This window comes from Linepithema humile, chromosome 2 (assembly GCF_040581485.1).
Source record: "Linepithema humile isolate Giens D197 chromosome 2, Lhum_UNIL_v1.0, whole genome shotgun sequence".
Taxonomy (NCBI): domain Eukaryota; kingdom Metazoa; phylum Arthropoda; class Insecta; order Hymenoptera; family Formicidae; genus Linepithema; species Linepithema humile.
Genome location: NC_090129.1, coordinates 8,810,469 through 8,822,115, shown reverse-complemented (window position 1 = coordinate 8,822,115; position 11,647 = coordinate 8,810,469). Strand labels below are relative to the sequence as shown.

At 39.0% G+C, this 11,647-nt stretch overlaps 1 protein-coding gene across 2 annotated transcripts in view; it reads right to left on the bottom strand.

Moving 5' to 3' along the window:
* SP2353 (EGF like, fibronectin type III and laminin G domains protein pikachurin) overlaps positions 1-11,647 on the bottom strand; it is an 87,669-nt gene that overhangs the window by 10,709 nt on the left and 65,313 nt on the right. For both annotated transcript variants that reach the window (XR_010888475.1, XM_067349360.1), the window contains exons 10-12: positions 4,235-4,458; positions 1,026-1,275; positions 87-379 (exon numbers count right to left, since the gene is read on the bottom strand). Coding sequence is in view for 1 of the 2 variants with exons in the window: in XM_067349360.1 (XP_067205461.1) it covers positions 87-379; positions 1,026-1,275; positions 4,235-4,458 (767 nt within the window). In the remaining variant the exon portion in view is untranslated. The remainder of the gene's footprint in view (positions 1-86; positions 380-1,025; positions 1,276-4,234; positions 4,459-11,647) is intronic.

Sequence of the window (11,647 nt, the reverse complement as noted above, 5' to 3'; positions counted from 1 at the left end):
GTTACTGCGTTTGAAATGTTTAATACAGAATTGCGAAAGTCGGCTGCTAATCTGCGTGTGCTATCGCTTATTTTCGTATCAAGCACCTTTTCATTGTGTCGGCGTCGTTATAATGTAGATAGCTCTCACTGCCGGTGAAACTGGGTACAGCCCTCTCGTATCTCACTGATGTCACGGCGCTGTTAGTTCTCACCGGTGGCGGAACCAGCGGTGTATAATCGTCTGGCGCCGGACAGGGATGCGGTACGCCCGGGCGGCAGCGGCAAGTAAATCGCTCGCGAAGAGGCCGGCACTCCGCATCGCCGCAGGGTCTGGCTTCGCACGCGTGCCCGCAATTGCCCACGTTCACTCCGCCCAGTGCTTCAGCTAGAATGCCCACCTGCAACACGAAATCATAATCATGCAGCAGCAATGATAATAATTACACTTTGTAGCAATGTAAATTGCAGTAATTGCAGGAAATTTGAACAAGAGAATGTAAGGCCGAAAACATATCCCTTTACACTGATTGAAATATTTCATTTAAAAAAAAGAAGGTCAATATCCGATTAAAAAAGCAGCCATAGTTGCATTTTATTTATTCACGTTGTTAAAAAAAAAAAATTAAAAAATCAGATATCGATCAATTTATTATCACTTTTTTTTTGTATCAGAAATGTAGAGAAAGAAAATTCAATATTTTTTTGTGGCAAAATTAGAAAGCTTTTAATAAATCGAAGCCTTGTTACTGATTTGAACTAATTTTTTATTCTACAGAGATATTTTAATCTCACCGTTTATAAATCTTGTCAAATATCGATCATTTACTGACTTTCTTCTCGTCTGTTGTAGTTACAGATGCAAGTCGCATATCTGTATCTTCTCGCTTATAAAATTCCAGGAGTAATGATTGGGATTGAAATTGAGATAATTTAACCGAGAGTTTCAACGTCTTATCTGGCAGACCAGCAAGGCTCAAACTCCGACCGGCGGCATTATCTACGGCATAACTTCGGCGCAGCCTGTATAATCCCCGACGTTCTTACCTCGCGATTATTCAGCACGATCGTCTGAATGCAGCCGACGAAGCTGGCCGTAGTTTTCATCTTTGGCGAGTACATGTCGGACGACGGCGCGCCGCCCAAGTAAAGGTTCAACGGTAAGGATAATTGCGTGAACGCTCCGGGCGCCAAGATTTCCTGGGCCGGATCATCTTCAACTTCTAAGGATGCCAAACGACCTGTCCTGGATACCCGAACTTCGACCCATTTGCCGAGACGAATTGGATTTTCGCTTCTGAAACGATAATGCAGACGGCACACTCAAAATGCAATATCATCCACCACACGGAAGGACTGCGGGGTGTTTTGCGGATTCTGAAAATTTTGTTACGGAGTGAGGGAGAAAAAGTTTTCTAATTAGTAGGTACGAATCCGTGCGTGTAAGTTACGAGTCGTGATAAAGCGCGGTCTCCTGGTCAGCGCTGACCTGTTTTTCAGGTCACTCTAATTCATTTCAGAAAGAAGTTGAGGTAACCGTATGGCTGCATAAAATCGCAGCAAAACGAAGAGCGAAAACGTCATTTTTCATTCTAAATCACAATTACATAAAGAATACTTTTTCAAATATATTTTTCTACATTTTTCAGAAAGTTATATTCTAGTCTTTTTTATCGGTTTCTGAATAAAAGCTTATTGTTTCGCGAACAAATTAGTTGAACTATTTTTGCGATAATTATTTTTTTAAGCTTGGGAACATAATTTATATACACTTCTGTGTACATATTTCTTTTTTGTATGCGTCCGTATGCGTCTGTATTACTTTGTCCGCGAACATATTTTACTCTAATCTTCCTTTATCTTCTTCATACACGTTGCAAAAATTTTGAGCAAGGAAGTAAAGCGTAAGAGATGATACGACTCCTTCTGCCTTGACGATGCCGGTATGATGCATGGTTCTTGAAGAACATCCAAGCTTGAAGAAGAGAGAAGATATTGCTTTTTTCCCGATTTTTTTTCCCCCTGTACAATCCAATTTTTTTCGAGAATGAAGTCTCGCATGAGAAAAATTCATTCCATATTTTCTACTTATTTTTTCACGAGAAATCACTTTTTCGGCGGGTTTGTACTTCAATTTTGCAGGATATGTATATATATTGTATTTTTACATAGTTACCTTTTCCTGGAAATCTAACATTGGCAAAAAGCGCTCCGCCCGGAGCTACTTTCGTCGAAACGAAGCACATCCGCGAAAAACGCGTTAGCGCCAAAAAATGGCGAAATGAGGTTCGCGCTCCGGCGAAATTGAAGCGGCACCTTTCGTCGCGTGCGCGCGAGAAGCAATTAACGCGACGTGCGCTCTATTCACCGCGTCTACAATTATAATCGACGTTAACTCGATATTGACGGACGCTCCATCGATTTGATTTCGCAACGATGCCCGGGAGACAGCGCCAGCCAGACGGTCGCGTCCGTCTGGAATTTTCCTACGATCGTGCGGGGAAAATTCGCGTGCTCACGTATCTGGGGAAACTTCACGTCGCGCGGAGTCGTCGGATCATTCAATTTGAATTTTCGCGAGAAAAGTCGGCGCTGGTTTCGTAGACAATGGTTTCTCCTTCGCAGACTGCGCAGCTGGCACGAAGAGGACTCCGACGGAAGAAATTCTCGTCTAATTAATGTCGAATCGCGAGGAGGAGGACCGAAAGGGTGGAGGAGGAAGGAGAGGGGACAAGTGTAAGAGAGAGATCCGTGGGATCGTAAGCGGGAAGTAAATTGCTAATTAATAAAGGAGCCCAGAGACGGAGTCGGAAATTTTCATATTGGATTTTTCGCCTGGCGCTATTACGAAAGATAAAAGATACGGCGCGCTCGCGAGTCCCGGGGTCCGCTTGTTAACTGCCTTTTTTCTGTCCGACGCGGAGTTAAATATCCCTGTTTAATGGTGCGCGTAATAACGCGCGCGTTTTTTTTTTTTCTTTTTTACGTCCGAGTTTCGTGGCGGTCGCTTTTTATTCGATGAGAAAAGACGATGTTGTATTTTCACGTGCGATTCATTGCCCGGCGAACGAAATTGTAAATAGCGTATAAACGTTGCCGGGCGACGGAAAATCTAACGAACAGTTGTATCTGATAATGGAAACGCATTGTATGTATATGAATAAATATAATAATGCGTTTACACGAGAGATGACGTATGATTGAATGTACAGTGTTTGCTTGCTAGTGCAAACAAGATGCGCTGCGGCGAAATTAACGTGATGTTTCTTCGGATTATGGGTTTACTTGAAATTTTCATTCGATTGTGAAGTAAACGGATACTCCAATATTCAGATTTTATTCGACGGAATAGAAAAGCAGTCAGATATTCAAGTCGTCTGAATGTGAATACGAAGCATTTCATAAATTCATAACATCTTTCCGAATCTCTCTTATATAGTGCTATTTAAATAATGCAACCGTATATCTTGTGTTAAAATAATTATGATTCATGTATTCATAATTTAAGACTTTATCTAAAACAACGACAATGTTAAAAAATACTATTTTGCTATTTGTTATTTAATAATTGAAAACATTTGAACGCGATACTTGAATAATTATCCAAAAAAAGCTGACCGATTTTACTTAATAGTAATTTATGTTAATTATTACAACAAATTAAATAGATTCAAATTAACATCAGCGCTCATTATGTTCTGCAAAACATCTATAAAAGCTTCATTCCGCGTTAAACATGAATCTAGAGCGTCCAAGTTTGCATTTTTTATCTTCCAAAATCTATATAATGGTAATTGACGTTTAAAAAACACAACGGCAACCATTAGCTAAACATTTTCATCGTTTATCCAAGGAAGCAATCGCAGCTTTTGATCAATTTCGTTCAACAATAATCTCATTCGCCATTAATCACTGCAAACAGATTAAGTCGATCCGAACAATCAGCATTAGCGCGCATTAACGTTCCGTTCCCTTCGCAAAAACAACGGCGCAAAAAGCCTCTGCGTCACGCGGACGCGCGCGATATCGATACGGGTGTCGGTTTAATTAACGCGGATTGTCTGACGGCCTGCATACGCAAACGATGCAATTATCGCCCCGTTGATGCAGCGCCGCGAGCGGCGCGCGGCGTGCCGCGAGTAACGAATACGTCTATCGCGTAGCTCTCCGGTACGGCTCGGGGGTGGATTCTCGCCTGTTTCCGTCGCGACGTGGAATCGCCCGCGGAACTTCGTCGGCAGGGACCATCGGCTTACCTCAAAGTGGCAGGTCCTGTTCCGAGGTCGAAGGTGAACTGCACGTGCCCCGAGGACAGATAGAGCGCAATAAAGTCACCGGTGGCGTCGCTGTGATGGCCGTTGTAGAGTATCACGCCATCCGACGCGGTCGGTTTCAACGTGACGGACAATTCCAGCCACGACAGCGACGTGTCCGCCAATCCCGGATAACGTAGGTAAGAGGATCCGTTGAAGGATGGAACCTGCGGGAATAAAACATCGTGCGGTCTGAGATTGCATGGAAATGTCGTTACCGGGCGCAAATGCATCCCCTGCTTTTTGCCCGACCTCATCCTTAATCGCCTGCCATTGGAGACCGGCAAATACATCGTATTTGTTACTTCTCGTCTACGTGTGTGTATGTGTGTGTTTTTTTTTAAACTCCGGTAGAATGGAGGAAAAAAAACAGCAATGTTTCACAGTTAGCGCGAGTTAGTTCCCTTCGATCGGTTTACAGTCGATTTTTTTACATGTGGCAAGAGATAGTTATTTATTCGCGGTTTTTCGACATTTTACATCAAATATATTCTTGTTACCGATTCGTTAATTATTCAGTTACTAAAGTTTGCATAGAATTGAATAAAGAGAATAATGTTTCACTAATTGCTCATACTTATGAATATTCGTAATTTCCAAACCATCTTTTACTTCTTGTTCAAAACTATTGTTTTTCTCGATGCTTTTGTTCAGAAAAGTCGATTCCATATTGGTTAAGAATTCTGTAGATAGTAGAGTCCAAAATGCTCTGAATTGGAATCAGAGAATGAGGAATTTATCTCTTACAAATAGAAATGACCGATGTCGATTGAATTCAAATCTACCTTTCTATTCAGGCAAAAGTTTCCAACGTAATTTAAAAAGTAGCGCACAAAAGAAAAATATAAAAGAAACATAAATGGCTCGCGCATTTTACAGATGTCTATTATTTTCGTGTATTTCCCTAACTAAATTCGGAAATATTTCTATGTTAATAGGATTCCTCGTAATAAACGTTAATATCACGACGACTCGCGTGTACCGTGAATGATAATGTAAATTCAGGAAGGAAATTGTCGCGATAATTTATAGCTACTTCGTTGAAGAACATGAGGAACTTTAACGTTTATCACATTCGTAAGTACGATATTCCGTAAGAAGACGTAATTAAATTGTAACAGTAAAACTCTTCACTGAACTAAATGTAGATTGTGGAGAATAAAGAAAGAATTTTAGAAATTTCTCAGCAATTTTACTATTGCTAAATCTTATTACGAATCGTGCACTGCAAAAATATTTGGACGAATAAACGTCGTCGAGATGATGAATGATAATTATTTCTGTTCGAACAAATATCAAATAATTTAACCGATTGTATATTCAAGATACACAATTACAGATAATTTTCCAAACAAAATTATTATAATAGAATTGAGAATGTCATACTGCGTCTTTGAGAAAGATGTGAGATTTTCTTTAACAAAGAATATAATAGTCTTTCTTTAATCCTTTCGGTACAAAAGGCATGTGTATATTTAAGCCATCCGAAATATGCTCATGTGGTCGTAGGACACAGGGCACAGGACATTGCGACTGCAAAATGTGTATGCATATCTACTAATCTAACCTATAAATTTGGCGCGTCGGCCGATAGCAACTTTGCGCTTCGTTATGCTGTGCATCCAAAAGGGTTAATTTGATTTTCGTAATGAATTAATGAACCTATTCACATTTATGATGCGGGATAAATGATTCTAGTCCTACCAGAAGTGTTGGAATCGTAGTTTTCAAGCGAAACTTGTCCAACGCTATCCACTACAACTTTTTGGCGCGATGATATTGACAGTTTTATCGATTTTCAATCATGTTTTTCCATAATCCCGACAGAGGGACGAAGTGGACTATGCAAGGCGACGATGCAATCACGTGAGCCTCTTATTACCACCACCACCATCTGGTCATTGACCTACTGTTACGTGCTATTAATAGCTGATCTAGATTCGCACCACCCACGCGCTAAAAAATGCGGCAGACGCGTCGAACTTCCGTATTTCCGCATTCCACCGCGTATAAATAGCACACTCGCGCGTCGGATCTTCAAAACGCTATAACTTGGCAAAAAATTGACGTAGAGACATGCGGTAAAAACGGTTTTTCTGCGTTTCGCGTCCTCTACACGATTATGCACACTACGTATGCTCTTATCATGATATGTAAATGTGTATATATTTATGTAAAGTATAAAATGGTAGATTATAAATTATAGAAGAGTCTCATCTGATAATTAAAGAAAATTCATACATTTTTAAATAATATTCATGTTTAACTCGCCGAAATTGAGTCAGTCTATCTATTATATTAAAAGAAATAATCTATTCAATTGAATATCTCAATTCATCAATGTATTCAATTATTTTGATGTGTTCTATCCAAGCAATTTTCACACTCTACATTTGTAATTATAATCAGAAATAAATTTCGCGTGGAAAAAAATCCCTTTTATTTCAAAAAAGCGCTTCTTATCTGGAATCGTTTGTACGCGAGTACTGGAGATAGATGGATAGTTGCCGCTTCACTCATAACAATTTTAAAGCTGTGATATATTTAGGCAATATATTTCTTGTTATTACAAGCGCGCACGTTTGGTCTCTCGCATGCACGTTTCCCTCGCGGAACTGTAATAATTCTTCCCATCGTCAAGCATAAAGTAGAGAAACTCTCAGAACAGCTGTTGTTATTTAATTTACGGTCGGCGCGGGATTTTGTGCTTTTCGTAAATCGAAATGCAAATACGCTGTATGTCACTGTCTCGGATAATCCTTGATATAGCTGCATTCAAGTGCCTTAAGAGCAGTAAGAGGTCGAAGCGGGCCGCCTTCCGCCTTAATGAGACTGCCTGGTAATTGTTTGTACGTCAGTTACCTCTCAAGATAAAGCGCAAAACGTAAGCGCTCGCGCGCGGGAACCTTCGGCGAATTATATGGTGCCCGTTTCGTGAGACTCTAGAAAATATCAACGTGCGACGTGCATTTACTTACGAATGTAGATAAGAGTGAGACGGATAATATATATTTTTTTTTGCCATCAAAGCCTCGCGAATTTTCACCTTAATTTGATTTCCGTATAAAAATTTTGTCATACTTTTTATTTCACCGGTAAGAACAAGCGCAAATCTAATATACATTAAAAATGTACTAACCATATACGTGAAAGAAGGAAACACAATTATTCTTTCTCACAGTCTAAAATTTTAAACTAGAATGCGGCAAGTAGAAAATGTTAACACGTTTGCTGCCCGGCGCTCACTTAATTATAAACATGTTTCTAACTATGATTCATGAAAGAAATCTTCTCTCTGCATAAATATTTCAAAGATTTCCTTTTCGAATAAATGAAAGCTTTCACTCGTGACTGGGAAAATACGTTTAATTATTTACGGAAGGCAAACTGCATTTAATTTTTTTAAGTAAAAAATCTGTTTAATTTCTACTTCAAAATGATTTGAAAATAAAGGATTCTGTTTGAAAATAATTTTAAAATAAAGTTTTGTTTTCCGCCTGCATTTTTTTAGATCAAAATGCCTTTGCAGTTTAATTACTTAGCTTGAAAATTATTCATGTTGCAATATTTTTACAGAAATATTATAATTTACGAGCACGCTATTTATAATGCATAAGGGAGAACATTATATTACGAATATCCTTTACATTTCGCCTCAGACTCATTCAATTTCTTCATCCGAACGCTCAAAGTGCCGCTCTTCGGTATAGTTTTCGTCGAGTGACGCGAGGACGAAATTCGCAAAAATCAAAGGGACGAAAGCGCGAACGGATCTCTTTCGCACGGGTCCGGCGCGAGAGGAGCGGCCGTAAATTAATTACGACAGAGCGGAAGGGATCCTGACGGTGCGTCGTTAAGTCGAACGCGCGTCGGATATGCTCCTTTAAGAAATTTCCAGTTATATACCGCGCGACGCCTACGCGCCCGTTGGCCTCCTTTCCTTTTTCCCCGCTACGTGAAAGCTATGTCCCGGTGATAAGAAGCTCCCGCGGGAGAGCCAGTAGAGGAGTAACCTTGTATTATGCGAAAGACCAGCAACTCGTAAGATCCCTGGGGGAACACCCTTTCTCGCCCCGCTCACGACATCGTCCTTCTGTCCGGCTTATGTCGTCCTGATGTTCACGGGCACTCTCCGGCGCGCAAAGACCGTTGATAGGTTCACAAATTTTTTACGAGACCGTTTCGTACTCCGAAATGTCGCCCTGCTTTATCGAGTAAAACATCATCGACCTTTGTCGGTTATTACAAACATTATTAAAATATGTTGTTTCATCACCGAGCATCATTTTTTTTTTTCCAAGACTGTTTGACCTTTGAATGCTTCGCTGATTCTATGTTGTTGTTTTTGAGGGAAATGTTTTTCCCTTCCACGCTTACGTTCAGAGCACTGAAATTTTAATTATATCCGGTATTTTAACGATAAATAATATATGATGTGTGCTGCATTTATTTTTCACGTAATTCGAATATTACTTGATGTTAATAATAGATAAATCGATTCTGAATAATATTGGATTATAAAAATTTTAATATACAGTTGCAAACTAAAGATTGCCTAATAACGCGATTAACGATAATTACGATAACCATTTTATTTTATACATGTCAATATTAAAATAATTAATTAATATTATTTTTAACATATATTTTATTTTGTCATTTTACTTCATTACGGAGTGACTTCAATATAAAAATAATAATTTTAATAACAACCTTTAAAAAATTCAACGTTTCCCGATTTCTTTGTGGTATATTTTTTATTATATTACGCATTTCCCATTTTTCACTTTTTATTCATATAATTTCATGTCTAAGAGTAATGCAATACATCCTTCAGTTGGATATGTAATTTCCGGAAGAGCCTCGTGCGCGTTCCTTCGCTTTAGCACCGAAACCACTTTGTCCAAGTAGCATATGAATAGGGAAAGAAGATTATAATTTTCAGAAAATTGCAATCATAAATTCAAAAATTGTTTTTAAACATTTGTAGTACAAAATACATTACCGGATTTTTTCCCCGCATGTTTGGTAACGTTTAAGTAAAATAAATTGTATAATAAAAGGTTCTGTTATGCTACGGCATTATGCTAATTTTTTTAGAATCACTGATCTATAAGATGCAATGAACAAGCTTTAAAAACTTTATATTGTATATTATTGTGCTTTTTATATTCATCTCAATTTTGATTGACGATAAATCGAAAGTATCATTTTCTACATCGCAATGCGTTTATCCGCAAGTAGACTAAACATTTATTTTTATTTTATACATTCCGAGAAAAAAATGTATCAAATATTTATTTCATACGAAGAACATTATCCTTCACGTCTTGCGCGAACGAGCCAATAAAATGTGCCACACGTATTGCAATAAAAGCATGTAGTCGTCTGAGTCGTTTAGTTTTTCTTCGACACTAGTATTTTAGTCCGACGTCCGGTGGCGTTTTCCGGCGGATGTCGTAAAAATAGTCGTCATTGTAAATTACAACAATATTCCGGCGACATTTGGTTATTATGGCTATACCTCTTCCGCTTGTACGTTAATGGAATTAAACTCCGGGAACGGTTGGGCGAGAGACCAAAGTTCGAGAACGAGTTTCGAGTTTGAAGTGATACTCGTTAACTGGAGCCCTTTATGGTCGTTTCTCGAGCTAGTTTATGTTCTGATTTCGAGATCGGAAACGCGACGATCCATCTGCGAAAGATACATCTCTTCACCAAAGTTTTTTCTTGCGCACAAAACGCAATGTACATAAAAAATGATGGTACCTGCAACTTCAATATGCTACTTTTGATTTATTATTATGTTATCATAATTTCTAAGAAATTTCGAGCTTTTTTGAGAAAAGGGAATTTCTGTAGAGAAAATAGATATACGTGTGTATTATAATTATTAATAAAAATTACTTTAAAGTTTATGAATAAGAATTAAGCACGAAAACTATCTCTATATAAAATGTAAGAATTTTGAATCAAAGCAAAATCTACATTTTTGGCAAATCTGAACTTTCACACAACTGTTAAGTTTTACGAACAGTGAATATAAATTATTTAACATATTTAATATCAATTAATAAATTTTAATATATTTAGCTATATTTATTTATCTTGAAAAGTCCAATTTTGAGTTGGAATAATAAACGGTACTCTTTATACAAGTGTCAAAGAGTGTAATTCTCAATTTATAAATGATGTCGTCTAGATATTAGTAAATACAATGATTCAAACAGTCTTTGTAAATCGACTTAATGTCGCCAGCAACTCCGAATTATCGACGCAACGCTGAGTCGTTATTGATGCATGTGAATGTATCTTTATAGCTTGGTATTCAGTGTCATTTCACGTCGCGCCGGAAGTAATATCGGTCGAATGCCGATACCAATTTCATCGCGCCGAGCCGAATATATATCTCTCTCCGTCTTCCGCCATTGCCATAATCGATATCGCATATAACCATGCATAATCCGCGAGTAACTGTGAGCGCACACCCGGACGAGCCGCATACGGTGACTTCCGGCAAATGCGGCCGCGTTCGCTCCATTAAGTCACTTGGTATAAATTGCGAGAATCTCGACAGGCAACGCTCGATTTGGAATGTTTGCATGTACGATGTGCGTTAGACACGTACGTTGCATGCCAACGCGCGAATCATGTCTTTCCACTCGTTTAAGCCGCCTCGTTAACGAGGCAAGTGTTAATTATTTGCGGTCGACCCGCGCTTATTGCGCGGATAAACGCGTCATTTACGAAGGGACACGATCGATTCCCGCACGCAGTGTCGCATTTTGAGACAATGCATTCACAGGATTGACGCAACGGGACAATGAATATTCATGGGCTTTTTTTTAATACTAATGCTACAGTGTAGCGGGTTGCAACGGCATTTTATGCGAAAATAATGCGACAAACTGAATAAATTACAATAATATAAACTGTGCCGTAAAATGGCGCAAAATACGAGAAAGTTTTAGTGCTGTATTTATTTTTTTCTACAGGAATATATTAATGCCGTGACGCAGGTGAAACTATCGAGAAGGGACGCAATCTATCAAGAAAGATTTAACACGGAAGATTTGACAAACGTTTCTTCGTTGATGGATGCGAGCCTAATCTGGAAAGCCTAAGTCAACTTTATTCAATTCGCGTTGTCGGTGCAATCGGGTCTTAGGTAACGTAAGCCGCGTGTACGATCAACGAAGCCTCGTAACGTGCCGGCATAACGTAACAACGTCGCGTCTGATGCGATGTTAACAGGCTCGCTGTCTGCGCATCCGCAAGCGTGGATGCAATATCATTTGCACGTAGAGAGGATGACCTATATTGCATGTGCCCCGTTGCAAATGTCAATGTTCTCGA